Below are 20,858 nucleotides of genomic sequence, written 5' to 3'. Positions count from 1 at the left end.
TACTGGGAACATTCCAGAACCAGTAAGTCCTCTTTATCTACTGGGAACATTCCAGGACCAGTAAGTCCTCTTTACGTACTGGGAACATTCCAGAACCAGTAAGTCCTCTTTATCTACTGGGAACATTCCAGGACCAGTAAGTCCTCTTTACCTACTGGGAACATTCCAGAACCAGTAAGTTCTCTTTATCTACTGGGAACATTCCAGGACCAATAAGTCCTCTTTATCTACTGGGAACATTCCAGAACCAGTAAGTTCTCTTTATCTACTGGGAACATTCCAGAACCAGTAAGTTCTCTTTATCTACTGGGAACATTCCAGGACCAATAAGTTCTCTTTATCTACTGGGAACATTCCAGGACCAGTAAGTTCTCTTTATCTACTGGGAACATTCCAGGACCAGTAAGTCCTCTTTATCTACTGGGAACATTCCAGGACCAGTAAGTCCTCTTTATCTACTGGGAACATTCCAGGACCAGTAAGTCCTCTTTATCTACTGGGAACATTCCAGAACCAGTATGTCCTCTTTATCTACTGGGAACATTCCAGGACCTGTAAGTCCTCTTTATCTACTGGGAACATTCCTGGACCAATAAGGCCTCTTTATCTACTGGGAACATTCCAGGACCAATAAGTCCTCTTTATCTACTGGGAACATTCCAGGACCAATAAGTCCTCTTTATCTACTGGGAACATTCCAGGACCAATAAGTCCTCTTTATCTACTGGGAACATTCCAGGACCAATAAGTCCTCTTTATCTACTGGGAACATTCCAGGGACCAGTAAGTCCTCTTTATCTACTGGGAACATTCCAGGACCAGTAAGTCCTCTTTATCTACTGGGAACATTCCAGGACCTGTAAGTTCTCTTTATCTACTGGGAACATTCCAGGACCAGAAAGTCCTCTTTATCTACTGGGAACATTCCAGGGACCAGTAAGTCCTCTTCATCTACTGGGAACATTCCAGGACCAGTAAGTCCTCTTTATCTACTGGGAACATTCCAGGGACCAGTAAGTCCTCTTTATCTACTGGGAACATTCCAGGACCAGTAAGTCCTCTTTATCTACTGGGAACATTCCAGGACCTGTAAGTTCTCTTTATCTACTGGGAACATTCCAGGGACCAGTAAGTCCTCTTTATCTACTGGGAACATTCCAGGACCAGTAAGTCCTCTTTATCTACTGGGAACATTCCAGGACCAGTAAGTCCTCTTTATCTACTGGGAACATTCCAGGACCAGTAAGTCCTCTTTATCTACTGGGAACATTCCAGGACCTGTAAGTTCTCTTTATCTACTGGGAACATTCCAGGACCAGTAAGTCCTCTTTATCTACTGGGAACATTCCAGGACCAGTAAGTCCTCTTTATCTACTGGGAACATTCCAGGTACCAGTAAGTCCTCTTTATCTACTGGGAACATTCCAGGACCTGTAAGTTCTCTTTATCTACTGGGAACATTCCAGGGACCAGTAAGTCCTCTTTATCTACTGGGAACATTCCAGGACCAGTAAGTTCTCTTTATCTACTGGGAACATTCCAGGACCAGTAAGTCCTCTTTATCTACTGGGAACATTCCAGGACCAGTAAGTCCTCTTTATCTACTGGGAACATTCCAGTAAGTCCATTTGTTGATACTGATAGGATCAGCTTTCTCCATTTAAATCTTACCTTAACATTATAATTATTTCACAATACTGACAACGGATCAGCTCTTAGAGAGATATTACCACCAACGGCTGCAAATATTGAGGTGTCTTATTCTAATGCTTACCCAATAAAAATGCATTAAATCCCAGATTTGGCACATCATTGCACAGATGTTAGGCTCCATATCATGAAATATATTGACATAAATTACAGACAGTAGCCTACAAGCAGCAAAATAAAAGTCAATTGATTGAACATCAAATGTATTTTCAATACGACTGTAATAGTCCTACAGCCTAGTTTATATCTATTTTAAATACAGTCATCTGGGTTTTCATTTGAAGCATATTTTTATACGTTGCTTGTTTGTATCAATCGCAAAGGAATTGGCAACTTGGTATTTGTTTGTCAATTTTGTTCTGAACATATCGGCGGTCACGCAGAGACGGATAAACCATGTGATTCTATGTTTAGTGGAGGTCGTCTGTGTATTAAATGACGCGGGAGGGCAAAAAAAACATCTATCTACACATTCAGCTGTTCCACGCGTGGTCTGAGGCAGGTGTTAGACTACCAGTGGTCTGAGGCAGGTGTTAGACTACCAGTGGTCTGAGGCAGGTGTTAGACTACCAGTGGTCTGAGGCAGGTGTTAGACTACCAGTGGTCTGAGGCAGGTGTTAGACTACCAGTGGTCTGAGGCAGGTGTTAGACTACCAGTGGTCTGAGGCAGGTGTTAGACTACCAGTGGTCTGAGGCAGGTGTTAGACTACCAGTGGTCTGAGGCAGGTGTTAGACTACCAGTGGTCTGAGGCAGGTGTTAGACTACCAGTGGTCTGAGGCAGGTGTTAGACTACCAGTGGTCTGAGGCAGGTGTTAGACTACCAGTGGTCTGAGGCAGGTGTTAGACTACCAGTGGTCTGAGGCAGGTGTTAGACTACCAGTGGTCTGAGGCAGGTGTTAGACTACCAGTGGTCTGAGGCAGGTGTTAGACTACCAGTGGTCTGAGGCAGGTGTTAGACTACCAGTGGTCTGAGGCAGGTGTTAGACTACCAGTGGTCTGAGGCAGGTGTTAGACTACCAGTGGTCTGAGGCAGGTGTTAGACTACCAGTGGTCTGAGGCAGGTGTTAGACTACCAGTGGTCTGAGGCAGGTGTTAGACTACCAGTGGTCTGAGGCAGGTGTTAGACTACCAGTGGTCTGAGGCAGGTGTTAGACTACCAGTGGTCTGAGGCAGGTGTTAGACTACCAGTGGTCTGAGGCAGGTGTTAGACTACCAGTGGTCTGAGGCAGGTGTTAGACTATGACTGTTTTCAAGTGTAACGTTAATAACGATGGGTTTGGGAAACAGCTGGGAGTTTTAACGATGCTCCAACAAAGGTTCTAACCATGAACTTAGCCTTCAGATGCTTTTGGGAAACCGGGTCCAGGAATATAGGACCCCTCAAAAATATTCAAAATAACTTCTAAAGTTTCATAAATGGTATGTTTGTAAATGTTCAAATCTGTCAGTTTAATATGGATGTTATTATTAGCTGGAGAGCATTGAAACAGTTTGTGGGTATTCTTTCTTCTTAGACCTTATGTCCAACCCTACCTGGTGATGGCAGAGTTCCGGGTCGACTATGAACACGTGACAGGAAGTCCTCAGCCCGCCCTCTTCCTCCCGGTTACCATTGCCATAGTGACCGTCGTCGTCATGGGTGGCCTGCATGGTGACCAGTCCGAAGAAGCGTCGGTCGTCGGGGCAACAGGCGCTGAAGGCTAGCTTCTCGGCAGGGTAGGTAGCAAGGACCTGTCTCCTGTCACTGCACAGCCGCACACAATCGTGCATCACCTGGGAAGAACAACATATAACAAAAATACAATCCCTTCTATTTTAGAAACACACCGTCCTCTATTCCAAGAAGAAGAACACATTATTGTCCTTCTTTCCCGAGGAAACAGAGATTGTTTGTTTTTGCAACAACGACCCGAGACCCACAGGGTCAAAGTACAATTTAGTGATATGACATCTAAACATCTCAATGAACCAACCCAAACAAACCAACCATTCAATCAATTAACCAACCAAAACCAACAAACCAACCAACCAACCCACCAATCAATAAACCAACCCAAACCATCCAACCATTCAATCAATGAACCAACCCAAACCAACAAACCAACCATTCAATTAACCAACCCAAACCAACAAACCAACCATTCAATTAACCAACCCAAACCAACCAACCATTCAATCAATTAACCAACCCAAACCAACCAACCATTCAATCAACTAACCAACCAACCAACCAACCAACCAACCAATCAAATAACCAACCAACCATTCAATAAACCAACTAACCCACCAACCAACCATTCAATCAATCCAAAGCGACCCGTACCTTCATGAGGACCAGGGAGTGTATCTTCTGTTCAGCCCTGAGTCGTCTCATGCTTCCTCTGATGGCCTGCAGACTGTCACTCTCCAGACTAGCTCCTGTAGAGGCCAGCTCTATGGAGCCCAGGTACCCTACCATCATACCCACGTTCAGGATACCCTCACTGGGCTCCAGGCAGAAGTCCTCCCCTTCCACCTCCACCTGGAAGGTGGAGAGACAAAATATATTGTAAAAACATTACTACAACATTCACTGATGTAAAACCTAGCTGATAATGTAGCTGTGTAGGTATCAAACCTAGCTGATAATGTAGCTGTGTGGGTATCATACCTAGCTGATAATGTAGCTGTGTGGGTATCATACCCAGCTGATAATGTAGCAGTGTAGGTATCAAACCCAGCTGATAATGTAGCAGTGTAGGTATCACACCTAGCTGATAATGTAGCTGTGTAGGTATCAAACCTAGCTGATAATGTAGTTTTGTGGTTATCACAACTAGCTGATAATGTAGCTGTGTGGGTATCACACCTAGCTGATAATGTAGCTGTGTGGGTATCAAACCTAGCTGATAATGTAGCTGTGTGGGTATTATACCTAGTTGATAAAGTAGTTGTGTGGTTATCACACCTAGCTGATACTGTAGCTGTGTGGGTATTATACCTAGCTGATAATGTAGTTGTGTGGTTATCACACCTAGCTGATAATGTAGCTGTGTGGGTATTATACCTAGCTGATAATGTAGTTGTGTGGTTATCACACCTAGCTGATAATGTAGCTGTGTGGTTATCACACCTAGCTGACAATGTAGCTGTGTGGGTATCACACCTAGCTGATAATGTAGTTGTGTGGGTATCAAACCTAGCTGATAATGTAGTTGTGTGGTTATCACACCTAGCTGATAATGTAGCTGTGTGGGTATTATACCTAGCTGATAATGTAGTTGTGTGGTTATCACACCTAGCTGATAATGTAGCTGTGTGGGTATTATACCTAGCTGATAATGTAGTTGTGTGGTTATCACACCTAGCTGATAATGTAGCTGTGTGGGTATTATACCTAGCTGATAATGTAGTTGTGTGGTTATCACACCTAGCTGATAATGTAGCTGTGTGGGTATTATACCTAGCTGATAATGTAGTTGTGTGGTTATCATACCTAGCTGATAATGTAGTTGTGTGGTTATCACACCTAGCTGACAATGTAGCTGTGTGGGTATCATACCTAGCTGATAATGTAGTTGTGTGGGTATCAAACCTAGCTGATAATGTAGCTGTGTGGGTATCACACCTAGCTGATAATGTAGCTGTGTGGGTATCATACCTAGCTGATAATGTAGTTGTGTGGTTATCACACCTAGCTGATAATGTAGCTGTGTGGGTATTATACCTAGCTGATAATGTAGTTGTGTGGTTATCACACCTAGCTGATAATGTAGCTGTGTGGGTATTATACCTAGCTGATAATGTAGTTGTGTGGTTATCACACCTAGCTGATAATGTAGCTGTGTGGGTATTATACCTAGCTGATAATGTAGTTGTGTGGTTATCACACCTAGCTGATAATGTAGCTGTGTGGGTATCATACCTAGCTGATAATGTAGTTGTGTGGTTATCATACCTAGCTGATAATGTAGTTGTGTGGTTATCACACCTAGCTGATAATGTAGCTGTGTGGGTATCATACCTAGCTGATAATGTAGTTGTGTGGGTATCAAACCTAGCTGATAATGTAGCTGTGTGGGTATCAAACCTAGCTGATAATGTAGCTGTGTGGGTATTATACCTAGTTGATAATGTAGTTGTGTGGTTATCACACCTAGCTGATAATGTAGCTGTGTGGGTATTATACCTAGCTGATAATGTAGTTGTGTGGTTATCACACCTAGCTGATAATGTAGCTGTGTGGGTATTATACCTAGCTGATAATGTAGTTGTGTGGTTATCATACCTAGCTGATAATGTAGTTGTGTGGTTATCACACCTAGCTGATAATGTAGCTGTGTGGGTATCATACCTAGCTGATAATGTAGTTGTGTGGGTATCAAACCTAGCTGATAATGTAGCTGTGTGGGTATCAAACCTAGCTGATAATGTAGCTGTGTGGGTATTATACCTAGCTGATAATGTAGTTGTGTGGTTATCACACCTAGCTGATAATGTAGTTGTGTAGGGCTCTGGTCAACAGTAATGCACTATACAGGGAACATAGTGCCTTTTGGGACAAATCCCACCCCCACACACACACACACACACACACACACACACACACACAACACACACACACACACACACACACACACACACACACACACACACACCTGGCATGTTAGTACTCACCTGGAGCTCTGTCTCCTGCAGATGGAACCCGTCCAGGAACACTGAGTCGTCGGACATTAGAACCCTGTCCATCTCCTCCTCAGAGAGCAGGTTCGGGTTGCTGTGGGACCGGCCCCGGCCCTTATGGTATGGGGGGAACTCTGGCTCTGACAGGGGCCTCACAGGCTTGGCCGACGCAGACGAGGAAGAGGAGGCACGGAGAGGAGGAGGAGGAGCGATGACCCTGTCTTTAGGATTAGGTTTAGGGTCAAGGTAAGGTTTAGGGTTAGTTTATTTGAGCATGGTGGTACATTATGCAGAAACACACATAAAGGGCCAGTTTACCAGACACAGATTAAGCCTAGTTAGTCCTGGACTAAAAAGCATTTTCAATTGAGACTCTCCATTAAACTGTGTCCGGGAAACCAGGCCAAAATGTGATGTGATACAGTACATTAAAAAACCATGCTATATTAAAACAGGTAGATTGCTACCTTTCTCTGAGCTGCTGGAGGAGTGTGAAGAGTTGTCAAAGATCATGTTAAATATTCCTCCAGACTGCATCTCCGCCACCACCCTCTCTGCCCTGTTAATACCCAGGGTCTTAGAGTCCAGCTTGGGCTTGAACCAACCACCACCCCCTCCGTCCCCTCCTCCACCACCACCACCGCTGGCACTGTTACCACGAGAACCGGGCTTCACGTTTTTGTTGTTTCCGCCTCCGCTGCTGCTGTTATGGAAACCACACAACTCCTCGTCGCTGGAGCACGAGTCCGCGGCAGCTGCCGCTCCTCCGGCTGGACTTCCTGAATTGTTTCCGTGGCGACGGTTGCGGTTGGTACCACCGTGTCCGTGACGACGGCCTCCCCGGTCTCCCTCGGCGACGACCAGGTGCAGAACCCCCGTGCATCGTCCAATCAGCTTGACGACGTCCTCGTGCGAAGCCTTGGAGACGTTTATGTCGTTCACGGACAGGATGTGGTCACCGGAGCGGAGACCCACGTAGTCCGCCGGACTTCCTTTTAGAATGCAGTTGAGGACACAGGGGCCCTGGCCAGAGAGGGTGAACCCATACCCTGCCCTCCCCGGGCCACCTCCACCCCCCGGATACGCCCACCCTGGTGGGGGTGAGGAGGCGAAGGTAAGGTTGTGAGACCCCCATGACCTCCATGACGTCTCTTGGACGAGGTGTCCGTCTGTCTGAACATTGTTTTGACTCTTGTTCTGTTATTCAATGTTATTTATCCAACCCTTATGTTACCAGGTAAGTTGACTGATGTTATTTATCCAACCCTTATGTTACCAGGTAAGTTGACTGATGTTATTTATCCAACCCTTATGTTACCAGGTAAGTTGACTGATGTTATTTATCCAACCCTTATGTTACCAGGTAAGTTGACTGATGTCATTTATCCAACCCTTATGTTACCAGGTAAGTTGACTGATGTTATTTATCCAACCCTTATGTTACCAGGTAAGTTGACTGATGTTATTTATCTAACCCTTATGTTACCAGGTAAGTTGACTGATGTTATTTATCCAACCCTTATGCTACCAGGTAAGTTGACTGATGTTATTTATCCAACCCTTATGTTACCAGGTAAGTTGACTGATGTTATTTATCCAACCCTTATGTTACCAGGTAAGTTGACTGATGTTATTTATCTAACCCTTATGTTACCAGGTAAGTTGACTGATGTTATTTATCCAACCCTTATGTTACCAGGTAAGTTGACTGATGTTATTTATCTAACCATTATGTTACCAGGTAAGTTGGCTGATGTTATTTATCCAACCCTTATGTTACCAGGTAAGTTGACATGTTATTTATCCAACCCTTATGTTACCAGGTAAGTTGACTGATGTTATTTATCCAACCCTTATGTTACCAGGTAAGTTGACTGATGTTATTTATCCAACCCTTATGTTACCAGGTAAGTTGACTGATGTTATTTATCTAACCCTTATGTTACCAGGTAAGTTGACTGATGTTATTTATCCAACCCTTATGCTACCAGGTAAGTTGACTGATGTTATTTATCTAACCCTTATGTTACCAGGTAAGTTGACTGATGTTATTTATCCAACCCTTATGTTACCAGGTAAGTTGACTGATGTTATTTATCCAACCCTTATGTTACCAGGTAAGTTGACTGATGTCATTTATCTAACCCTTATGTTACCAGGTAAGTTGACTGATGTTATTTATCCAACCCTTATGTTACCAGGTAAGTTGACTGATGTCATTTATCCAACCCTTATGTTACCAGGTAAGTTGACTGATGTTATTTATCCAACCCTTATGTTACCAGGTAAGTTGACTGATGTTATTTATCTAACCCTTATGTTACCAGGTAAGTTGACTGAGATCATATTGTAATTTGGGCCTACAACAACAACCAGGAAAGAGGAGAGTGGTTGAAAAGACTGATGTGACTTTTGTACTCTCAGTTCCATTCAATGAGCTTTACTGGCATGGTAAGTCAATGAGATGTATTGTAAAAGAGAACTGTTGTTTCTTTTGATGAGGCTTAATCCCTCTCCTCTCCTCCCTTCTTTTTCCCTTCTTCTCTATCCTCTCTCTCTCTCTCGTTCCACTGTCAAGGGCTGTCTGTCTCCCTCTAAGGCTTTTCCTCCCTCTCTCGTTCTAGTACTGAGGGATTTGTCAGGATGGTGAGAGCATGACGTCAGCCCCTCCACTCCAACGCCAGCCCTGCCATGCTGGTGCCACTCTCTGAGGATGATGTGACTTGTCACAGGTCAGGCAGGGGTCACCTACGGAGAGACAGGAGGGACAAACAGCACCAAGGACTCATTGTGAGTGATGGTAGCCAATACAACACACAGAGGACAGGAGACAATATAACAACAATCAAGTCACATGTCTGAAAGGAACACATCTGAGACAGCACAGTACCATTGGGGTTGGTAGCAGTGTTTCCCAAACCTCTCCTTGAGTACCCCCAGCTGTTCCACATTCATTGGATGTGTTCCAGTTTATTTTTACCAATGAAGGTCTTGGTGCTTAGTTGACCAGTAGAATAGCACTGGAATACATCAAATAAGTTGAACGGTTGAGGGTACTCAACGAGACATTTGGGAAGCACTTCCCTGTGGCTCAGTGGGTAGAGCATGGTGTGTGCAACGCCAGCATGGTGTGTGAAATGCCAGGGTTGTGGGTTCGATTCCCACGGGGGCCAGTACAACAACAACAACAAAAATGTATGAAATGTATGCATTCACTGTAAGTCGCTCTGGATAAGAGCGTCTGCTAAATGACTAAAATGTAAACTGTTATAGCCATGCAGGAAAGAAGAGAAGGTCCCCAAGTGTACACTCCTTCAATAAGTCATATAAAGGAAAGAACTATGAGATAAATAAACACCAAAGTATTTTTAAACGCAATCAAAATCAAATTTCTACATGGCATTTAAACGCAATGCCATGTAGAATGCCAAGGAAGGAATACTGCGTTGTACAACACCCCTTGGTGAACGGAAGCACCTCAACCACTGACATAAAACCACACCGGCCCGTGGGTGGGGTTAGAAGACGCTTTGCATTGTCCAATGGGAAGGATGATTTCAAAACCGAGGGCGGTTACTCACGACTCACCTTTCCACAGGTGTTGAAGACAGGAGGTCATACAGTTGCGTGGCAACAAGAGAGCCTCCTCTCCTCACCCTCTAGCTAACTACCTATGTTTACTAACTGCTGATAAACCTACAACTGAGCTAAACTTAGTCAAAGCGAGAACTAGCTAGCAGCTTGTTTGCATGAGAGGACGAGAACAGAGAGCTAACTTAGTTTTAACGTTAGCTGGCTACAGTAGCTAGCTAGGTAGCTATAGCAAGCGTATCTAACAAACTAAGATGATAACGAAAAATTACAAGTTGTTAATTGTATTACTGGCACTGCACTTTCGTCATTTAGGCTTCAGTCTTTGTGTTTATAATGAATATAAAGATAGTTTACAAACTTTGTAATTATTGTCCGTAAATTGCTGGTCAAAAATCCATACACCTAGAAAGTGCATCCACCCGTGCTTAACTACTGACCCGCCTCCGTTTTCCAGAATCTTGTAATGTCAACGAGTAACCATGCCAACGATAGTGTACACAAAACTTTACTGTCCTGTCATTGGTTTACATGGCTGTCAATCATAGTCAGAACTGTGCGCCGAAGTACAAAAAAAAACTAGCTAGAATGATTAAAGTTTGATTGAGAATCGGCTAGCAACAAAAGTATTGTATGCTACAGGTGGCCGAATTCAAATCCCATGTTAACATGAAAATGACATTCACCCAAAGGTTATATCTTTCAAACACAATTATAGTAAAGACTACACAAGACCGTGGCATTCTCCGGAATGTGTTTGCAGACGATACAGAGGAAGAAAGCTATACATTGTTTTCCAAGGCGATTAGAACAGCTGGCTAAAGTGTAACGGTATCGCTGCCGTTGTCATGGTTAGCTACCGGTTCAGCCTAGTTTATTCGCTAGCCAGATGGCTAATTCTGCTAATCTATGTTGCTTACTGTTTACATCTAGTAATATATAATGCGTATAGCTAATTAACTAACTAAATATAATAGCTATAACGTTAACTTAAACGTTTTGTTTTTCTCTGTTCAATATCCTCAATCCACCACCTGGCCAATGCATTTGTTAGCCATAAATTGAATAACTTCAATCCATGTAGAGAAGTTTACCGTGGCTATGTAACTAGCTAGCTATCCAGTTTTTTAAAAAGTGTTTAAAATTGCTTACAGTTCATAAATGCGGCCCCAAGTATGTTCAGTCCGATCCCATGGTTAGGTTAGCAGTAAGCACTGTAAACAAAGGAAAGACCACTCACTACCAGCTGCTGAAGAAAGACTTAAAAGGAGGTGTGTGTGTGTGTTTGGGGAGGACGGGAGGAGGGTACTGGTCTGGAGAATTGGGAGCAACTGGTAGTTACCGATGATGAGAGAATATAACCGGACAGTAATACTGACGATGGAGATAATATAACCTGACAGTAACACTGACGATGGAGATAATATAACCTGACAGTAATACTGACGATGGAGATAATATAACCTGACAGTAATACTGACGATGGAGATAATATAACCTGACAGTAATACTGACGATGGAGATAATATAACCTGACAGTAATACTGACGATGGAGATAATATAACCTGACAGTAATACTGACGATGGAGATAATATAACCTGACAGTAATACTGATGATGGAGATAATATAACCTGACAGTAATACTGATGGAGATAATATAACCTGACAGTAATACTGACGATGGAGATAATATAACCTGACAGTAATACTGACGATGGAGATAATATAACCTGACAGTAATACTGACGATGGAGATAATATAACCTGACAGTAATACTGATGATGGAGATAATATAACCTGACAGTAATACTGATGGAGATAATATAACCTGACAGTAATACTGACGATGGAGATAATATAACCTGACAGTAATACTGACGATGGAGATAATATAACCTGACAGTAATACTGACGATGGAGATAATATAACCTGACAGTAATACTGATGATGGAGATAATATAACCTGACAGTAATACTGATGATGGAGATAATATAACCTGACAGTAATACTGATGATGGAGATAATATAACCTGACAGTAATACTGATGATGGAGATAATATAACCTGACAGTAATACTGATGATGGAGATAATATAACCTGACAGTAATACTGATGGAGATAATATAACCTGACAGTAATACTGATGGAGATAATATAACCTGACAGTAATACTGATGGAGATAATATAACATGACAGTAATACTGATGATGGAGATAATATAACCTGACAGTAATACTGATGGAGATAGTATAACTTGACAGTAATACTGATGATGGAGATAATATAACATGACAGTAATACTGATGATGGAGATAATTTAACCTGACAGTAATACTGATGATGGAGATAATATAACCTGACAGTAATACTGACGTTGGAGATAATATAACCTGACAGTAATACTGATGGAGATAATATAACCTGACAGTAATACTGATGATGGAGATAATATAACCTGACAGTAATACTGAGGATGGAGATAATATAACCTGACAGTAATACTGATGATGGAGATAATATAACCTGACAGTAATACTGATGATGGAGATAATATAACCTGACAGTAATACTGATGATGGAGATAATATAACCTGACAGTAATACTGATGATGGAGATAATATAACCTGACAGTAATACTGACGATGGAGATAATATAACCTGACAGTAATACTGATGATGGAGATAATATAACCTGACAGTAATACTGATGGAGATAATATAACCTGACAGTAATACTGATGGAGATAATATAACATGACAGTAATACTGATGATGGAGATAATATAACCTGACAGTAATACTGATGATGGAGATAATATAACCCGGACAGTAATACTTGATATGACAACTGGTGGTTACTGATGATGGAGCTGATAAAACAGTAACATATCATACCTTGTGTTCTAATTTATATATTGTGTTTAATAACTTAAAATATTGGTCAACTACCGCCTTTTTCTGAGGTAAAAACATCCCCATAAATGTCCATTCATCATCATGCATTGCATCTTATAAATCCATAGACAGTCCGTGTCGATCTCCCATAAATAGCTGCCTGATAGCCACTCTGGGAATAGCCTACTGTACCACAGCCGCTTCCAGCCGGTCCCAAACACACAGACAGTCAATCAGCACAGAGGTCATGGGAAGTATCTTGTCTGAGGATTTGAATTACGTCCGCCCAGCTGAAAGAACAGTATGGTGAAGTTCCATATGTCTAACCAACTCCTCAGAGAGAGGTAGAGAGAGGGGGAGAGGGAGAGAGAGGGGGAGAGAGAGGGAGAGGTAGAGTGAGGGGGGGAGGGAGAGAGAGAGGGAAGAGAAAGAGAAGGAGAGACGGGGAGAGAGGAGAGAGAAACATACTCTAGTCTATCTGTAACATCCTCTCTAGTCTATCTGTAACATCCTCTATCTGCAACATCCTCTCTAGTCTATCTGTAACATCCTCTATCTGCAACATCCTCTCTAGTCTATCTGCAACATCCTCTCTAGTCTATCTGTAACATCCTCTCTAGTCTATCTGTAACATCCTCTATCTGTAACATCCTATCTTTAACATCCTCTCTAGTCTATCTGTAACATCCCCTCTCTAGTCTATCTGTAACATCCTCTCTAGTCTATCTGTAACATCCCCTCTCTAGTCTATCTGTAACATCCCCTCTCTAGTCTGTAACATCCTCTCTAGTCTATCTGTTTAACATCCTCTATCTAGTCTATCTGTAACATCCTCTCTAGTCTATCTGTAACATCCTCTCTAGTCTATCTGTAACATCCTCTCTGTTGTCTATCTGTAACATCCTCTATCTAGTCTATCTGTAACATCCTCTCTAGTCTATCTGTTTAGTTTATTAATTCGACCATTTAAAAAAAAAAAACAAGCACACATAAAACTTAAAAGCCATACATGCACATGAATAAAATCATGGAGTATAACACACAATAAAGTCTGGGACTTATTTCCATTGTGGTCCTCTTGAGACAAGATGGCCGGACAAGATGGAACACAGTATGGCAGTGAAATAATAAAACACAACAAAAACATTCCAGTGACATCATAGGGGTTGTTCATATGGGCACAGAGGACATCAAACATATTTTAACTGTATTTTTAAAGCTGCCCTGAGAGGACGTTGTTTTTATGGGCAGAGGCTACTCATTCCATTCTGAGGCTCCAGTATACTAGAAAGTACCTTTCCCAGCATTACTCCTGAACCTGTATAAGCACACATCAGCAGCACCTGATCTGGTGCTGTGATTATGTGCATCCCTAACACGAGGAAAGTAATCACTTAGATATCTGGGCGCAGGACCATAAATACTCCTGTAAACCAAACCTAGTCTAATCTGGGACACCCTAGCTTCAACAGGCAGCCAGTTTAGTTCCTGAAAGCAGCTCCTGCCTATGTGAGTACGTGGACTCACCTTCAGTACTACCCTGATCAGCTTATTCTGGGCTATCTGGAGCGTCCCCTTCATAAATTTAGATAAGCCCCCAAACCAGGAAGTACTAGCATAGTCAAAGTGGCATTGAATGAGGGCAGTAGCTAGCACTTTCATGGAGTCCTTATCAAGCAGCTTGGACTTTCTGTAACATCCTCTCTAGTCTATCTGTAACGTCTTCTCTAGTCTATCTGTAACATCCTCTCTAGTCTATCTGTAACATCCTCTCTGTTGTCTATCTGTAACATCCTCTCTAGTCTATCTGTAACATCCTCTCTGTTGTCTATCTGTAACATCCTCTCTAGTCTATCTGTAACATCCTCTCTAGTCTATCTGTAACATCCTCTCTAGTCTATCTGTAACATCCTCTCTAGTCTCTGTAACATCCTCTCTAGTCTATCTGTAACATCCTCTCTAGTCTATCTGTAACATCCTCTCAACTCTCTGTGTAGCATCCTATCTAGTCTATCTTTAACATCCTCTCTAGTCTATCTGTAACATCCTCTCTAGTCTATCTGTAACATCCTCTATCTAGTCTATCTGTGTAGCATCCTCTCTAGTCTATCTGTAACATCCTCTCTAGTCTATCTGTAACATCCTCTATCTGTAACATCCTCTCTAGTCTATCTGTAACATCCTCTCTAGTCTATCTGTGTAGCATCCTATCTAGTCTATCTTTAACATCCTCTCTATTCTATCTTTAACATCCTCTCTATTCTATCTGTAACATCCTCTCTAGTCTATCTGTGTAGCATCCTTGAGAATGTTATTACATTGATCAAATAAAAATCTGATGATACAGTCAATCACAACAAGCATACAAATAGAATGCATAGTATGGGATAGACTACATACATAGCCCCTAATGTGCTGTCTATGTCCAGTATGTTAGTATGTCCAGAATGGGGATTTCCTCCCTTCTGTGGTGGGCAGTAGGAGCAGCAGCCAGATGGACCTGGGGTCTGGGTCTGGACCTGGTGTCTGGGTTCTGGACCGGGGGTCTGGACCTGGGGTCTGGACCTGGGTTCTGGACCTGGGTTCTGGACATGGGGTCTGGACCTGGGATCTGGGGTCTGGACTTGGGGTCTGGGGTCTGGACCTGGAGTCTGGTGTCTGGACCTGGGATCTTGGGTTTGGACCTGGGATCTTGACCTGGGATATGGACCTGGGATCTGGACCTGGGATCTGGACCTGGGGTCTGGACATGGGGTCTGGACCTGGTGTCTGGACCTGGCGTCTGGACCTGGGATCTGGACCTGGGGTCTGGACCTGGGATCTGGACCTGGGGTCTGGACCTGGAGTCTGGACCTGGGATATGGACCTGGGATCTGGAGTCTAGGTCTGGGGTGAGAGAGGGTCAAGTACAGTGATTCTGTTCCTCACCACAACAGATCAACACGTCGTCCCTCTAAAACAATACAACGGGGGGGTTTCCACCCTGCAGTTCATATTTCACATGTAAGACAGTGTATTTGTTCTTATACTGAACAAAACTATAAACGCAACATGTTAACAATTTCAAAGATTTTACTGACTTACCGTTTATCAGTCATTTTAAATAAATTCATTAGGCCCTAATCTATGGATTTCACATGACTGTGCAGGTGTGCAGCCAATCACCTGGCAGCCAGGCCCATCCACTGCAGGGATGCAAACTAGTCACCTTTCGGCTAAATTCACCGTTTTAAATCCAAAATAGGTGGCCTACGTGAATCGTGTAGATCCGATGAGAAAAGTTTGTGTGTGTGGGGGGGCAGCACAATACTGTCTGTATCCAAGGCTCAGCCAATCGTTCCCATAACAACAGAACAGCAGCAAAATACTGTCTGTATCCAAGGGTCAGCCAATCGTTCCCATAACAACAGAACGCAGCACAATACTGTCTGTATCCAAGGCTCAGCCAATCGTTCCCATAACAACAGAACAGCAGCACAATACTGTCTGTATCCAAGGCTCAGCCAATCGTTCCCATAACAACAGAACAGCAGCACAATACTGTCTGTATCCAAGGCTCAGCCAATCGTTCCCATAACAACAGAACGCAGCACGAGACTGAAGAGAGAAGAGACAACCAATGTGCTAGCTACAGCATCAGCGCGCGCTCCGGAAAGAGTGGGAGAATGGAAAGGCAGTTGGGCCGTTAATTTACAGCAGCGCGTCGCCCTGAACGTTAACGGAGAGGTAGGTGAGAAGCCTGACCACGGAGACCGGGGTGAGGAGAGTACCTGTAACCGAAAAACAACTGGCATTTGCCACAGGACACCGGGATGAGGAGAGTACCTGTAACCGAAAAACAACTGGCATTTGCCACGGAGAGCGGGGTGAGGAGAGTATGCTGTAACCGAAAAATAACTGCCATTTACCACGGAGACCGGGGTGAGGAGAGTACCTGTAACCGAAAAACCTGCCACAGCACCACGGGATGAGGAGAGTACCTGTAACCGAAAAACAACTGGCATTTACCACGGAGACCGGGGTGAGGAGAGTACCTGTAACCGAAAAACAACTGGCATTTGGAAAGTTTGAGGTGAGGTAGAAAGTGTGATGGAACAAGTATTGTTAGCGTTGTTAAAGTATATTGCTATAGTAGCTGGATCGAATTTCTCTGTTAACTAGCCGGAGAAATGTTGAGCAACATTAGCCAACTTAACTGATCAAATAATTGAGTTTATTGTTTGAAAATTAGCTGGCTAACAAAGTCAGATAACTAGCTAGCTAACGTTACAACATCAGATGAGCTAACGTTAGTAACCTAACCAATAGTACTGGTACAACTCCTTCCAGTTCCTCAAGTTATAACGCTTAGTTGCTTACTGGACCCTGGCAATCTGTGTGAAATGTTAACTCGTTAACAAACGAACTACTATCTGTGAACTCGTGTTTTCCCTCTACAGTATGTGGTTAATTTTCAGAATAAGATAATTAGGTGAAAATGAGGCGTTTCTTGTTAAACAAGGGGATTCAGGGATCAAGTGTAGCTGGAGCTGGTCCTGGCTTAAACTGGATGCCAGTATAGAGGTGAAAGGAACAACACACACTTTCCCTCATTCTCACTTCTTCAATACAGTGGATAAAAAGAGGTATACCAGGTGTGTTCTCTGCCTGAAAGAGATCAATTATGCCAACAAAGGGTATCATGCTCTGCTGGCACATTGTAGAACAGATGTCCACAGGCAGAAAGTTTGCGATGTAATAACCTGCAGTGTAGCCCAAATATATTGCTTTTGTTGTGTTGAATTTGACAGTAACACTTTTGTGTGAGTGAGGGGGATTATTTAGTTTTTTACTCAGTGAAAGTTATTTTTGCACACATGTAGCCTTGTGCACTTGATCGTTTGTTTCATTCTATTTCTACTTTAAGATGGGGTTTTTTCCACCCAAGTGCAATATTTAGATGTGTGTGGTCACAAGCGTTCTATTGTAAAGGCTGTCATGGCTAACTGCAATATTAGTGTATTGTTTTTTCTTAAGACTTGAGTGTCATTTGCAATAAAGTCTAGGCAACAAATAACATTGGATTGCTTTTGATGGAGTCAAATTGGGGTCATGATAAGGGCTGTACCAAATGGTTGATGTATTATAATAATTGATTGTAATATATTGTATTAATAGAAGGGGAAGGGTTATGGGACCCCTCCCCCTCCACATTTATAGGGTCCTGGACTACAGATTAACAATATATAAATATATTCATTATAAGGTTTTAGAATTGTTCCAGTCTTTTCGAAGTCTCTGCCTCTTATAAAGACACGGTCTGAGAGATGTGTGAGTTATTGCATGGGGTCTGGGAGAAAGCACTTCAAAGATAAAAACAGAACCCTGCAGGCGAGTAGAAGAGATAAGAGACTCGTCAGACATTCCACTATAAATCAACTTGGGGAGTGGACATTTACTGCTGAGCCCTTAGACAACACTGGAACTGTTGTATCTCCCTTGCAAGTGTGTATAGCTGTGTATGCAAGGGCTTGGTCTGATGAGTAGAAAGTAATAACGTATGCAGTGACATCACTTGGGCTGGACTTCGGGCTTAATAAAATAACTTGGGACTTTTCCTATGGGGCAGAACTCAGGAGAGACATCAGTTGTATGTGTGATGTTTGACTTCTGTCTACAGCTGTATTTTGATTTAAATTGTTATGATTTATAAGTGCACATTGAGTGTTCCTTATTTGTTAAGTAAAAAACAGAGCCAACACTTTCTTTACATTTTTTAGCTGTGAGATAGGTTCACATGAACCACTTTTTATTTTATACACAGAGAGTGATCATGTAGATCATATTCTTTGTTGTTTAATTAGTTAAAACCTGCATTTCCACCTAGCAGGGATTTATTTGTTTCAGTGTAACACAAAAAAGTGTCACCTTTTTGGGACTCACCAGTTTGCATCACTGCCACTGGGGAGCCAGGCCCAGCCAATCAGAATTAGTTTTTCCCCAGAAAATGGCTTTATTATAGACAGAAATACTTCTCAGCACACCACCACCACGTTGGAGGCAGTTTACGGTAGAGAAATTAACATTCAATTCCCTGGCAATAGGTCTGATGGACATTCCTGCAGTCAGCATGCCAATTGCATACTCCCTCAAAACTTGAGACAGCTGTGGTGTTGTGTGACAAAACTGCACATTTTAAAGTGGCCTTTTATTGTCCCCAGCACAAGGTGCACCTGTGTAATGATCATGCTGTTTAATCAGCTTCTTGATATGCCACACCTGTCAGGTGGCTGGATTATCTTGGCAAAGGATAAATGCTCCCCAACAGAGATATAAAAACACATTTGTGCACAAAATTGGTGAGAAATAAGCTTTTTGCACATATGGAAAATATCTGGGATTTTTTAAAATTTCAGCTCATGAAACATGTGACCAACACTTTACATGTTGCATTTATATTTTTGTTCAGTGTAGATAAATATTGTTGGACTACTTAGTCAAACCTTGAACACAGAGATAATCCTACAAATGTCCAGTTGTTCAGTAGCCTACTGTACGAGAGCCATATGGCCCCCTATTCCCTGTGTAGTGCCCTGCTTTTGACCAGGGTCCAGTGCACTACATAGTGTGCATCCCTAAATGGCCCCCTATTCCCTATGTGAGCCACAGGCTAGTGGTTAATCTGGGATTAATACTCTTAACAACTATTAAAACGCCCCTGGTGTGTAGACTACACAGGACTGAGATGACATCATAGCCACCTTGGTTGACAGTCTGTGACTGCAGCCATGTCTGGGCAGGTCTAAATTGGTGTCTTCATTCCGTTTCCCCAAACAGCACGCTAATGCACTGCTTTTGACCAGGATCCATAGGGCTGCGATACATAGGGAATAGGGTGCAATTTAGGATGCCGCCTTAATCAGAGGAACAGATATACACATTTCACAACAGTAGACTACTGTACATGATCAAATATTGCAGGTTGGCAAATCCTTAAAATCTCTGTTCACCTGTTGTTCTCTTCCCGCCCAACACAGTGAGAGAGGCTTAAACACCCCCCCAAACATTGGACTAAACACCTCCTCAACCACCTTATCCTGCCTGATATCTTTGCTTGATGTTCACAGCATGGCATGGAAGCTAATGTATTATCTAAACAGTAGTGGAATTAATATATTTTAAAAGATAAGACATTCATTTACAAAGAAAACATACACACACAACAGACATGCAATTTTCTTTTACATTTTTAAATACTTTATTCATTTCTACATCATATCATCTCCAGTAATTGATCCAAGTTAAAATATTGCCTTTAAATTCAATAGAGAATATTTGAATGAACAGTATATCTCCTTGCAGACAACAGAGAAAGAGAAGTGTGACAGAACAGAATACAACCGGTTGTGTAGCAGTAGAGGCTCCAGAATGGAGTGAACAGAATTCTAATTCTCTCCATAGAATGAGAGAGTTCTGATTCTATCATAGCCTCCTGATGATCAATGAAAACCTCCTGGGAAGAATCTCACATCACATGTGCTTCTGTTCAGACCATGTAGGACAAGGCTGGCCAACCCTGGTCACGGAGAGGTACAGGGTGCAGGCTTTTGGTCCAGCCCAGCACTAACACACCTGCTTTTATGTTTATCAGAATCATCAAAACCTTGGTTAGCTGAATGATGTGTGTTAGTGCCGGGCAGGAATAAAAACCTACACACACACACACACACTGCAGCCCTTCTAGACCAGGGTTAGCGACCACTGAAGACACCCCAAGACACTGAACTTAGGTCAGTTTAGCTTTTAACCTAAACATTTATTTTAAAAGTGCTAAACATATCAGTTGACCTCTGGGCCCATATCTTAACTAGAGACTGTCTGAATGAGTTTTATCTGGGTCCATATCTTAACTAGAGACAGACTGAATGAGTTTTATCTGGGTCCATATCTTAACTAGAGACAGACTGAATGAGTTTTATCTGGGTCCATATCTTAACTAGAGACAGACTGA

General features: G+C 42.6%; 1 protein-coding gene and 1 long non-coding RNA gene across 5 annotated transcripts in view; both read right to left on the bottom strand.

The window, feature by feature from the left end:
* Positions 1-7,427, bottom strand: part of LOC106594142 (regulator of G-protein signaling 12) — a 102,540-nt gene extending 95,113 nt beyond the window's left edge. For all 3 annotated transcript variants that reach the window (XR_006769511.1, XM_045716302.1, XM_045716303.1), the window contains exons 1-4: positions 6,841-7,427; positions 6,368-6,594; positions 4,035-4,232; positions 3,245-3,484 (exon numbers count right to left, since the gene is read on the bottom strand). Coding sequence is in view for 2 of the 3 variants with exons in the window: in XM_045716302.1 (XP_045572258.1) it covers positions 3,245-3,484; positions 4,035-4,232; positions 6,368-6,594; positions 6,841-6,910 (735 nt within the window). In the remaining variant the exon portion in view is untranslated. The remainder of the gene's footprint in view (positions 1-3,244; positions 3,485-4,034; positions 4,233-6,367; positions 6,595-6,840) is intronic.
* Positions 7,428-7,800: 373 nt separating this feature from the next.
* Positions 7,801-11,267, bottom strand: LOC106591552 (uncharacterized). Of its 2 annotated transcripts, none has more exons than XR_001325419.2 (2): positions 11,117-11,267; positions 7,801-9,121 (listed from the first exon to the last, which is right to left on the bottom strand). It is a non-coding gene; the product is annotated as an uncharacterized lncRNA (long non-coding RNA). The 2 variants fall into 2 exon arrangements; XR_001325418.2 differs by lacking the exon at positions 11,117-11,267 and adding an exon at positions 10,326-10,721.
* Between the last annotated feature and the right edge of the window lie 9,591 nt (positions 11,268-20,858).

Source organism: Salmo salar, chromosome ssa04 (assembly GCF_905237065.1).
Source record: "Salmo salar chromosome ssa04, Ssal_v3.1, whole genome shotgun sequence".
NCBI classification, from domain to species: Eukaryota; Metazoa; Chordata; class Actinopteri; order Salmoniformes; family Salmonidae; genus Salmo; species Salmo salar.
This window is presented reverse-complemented; position numbering and strand designations above follow the sequence as displayed.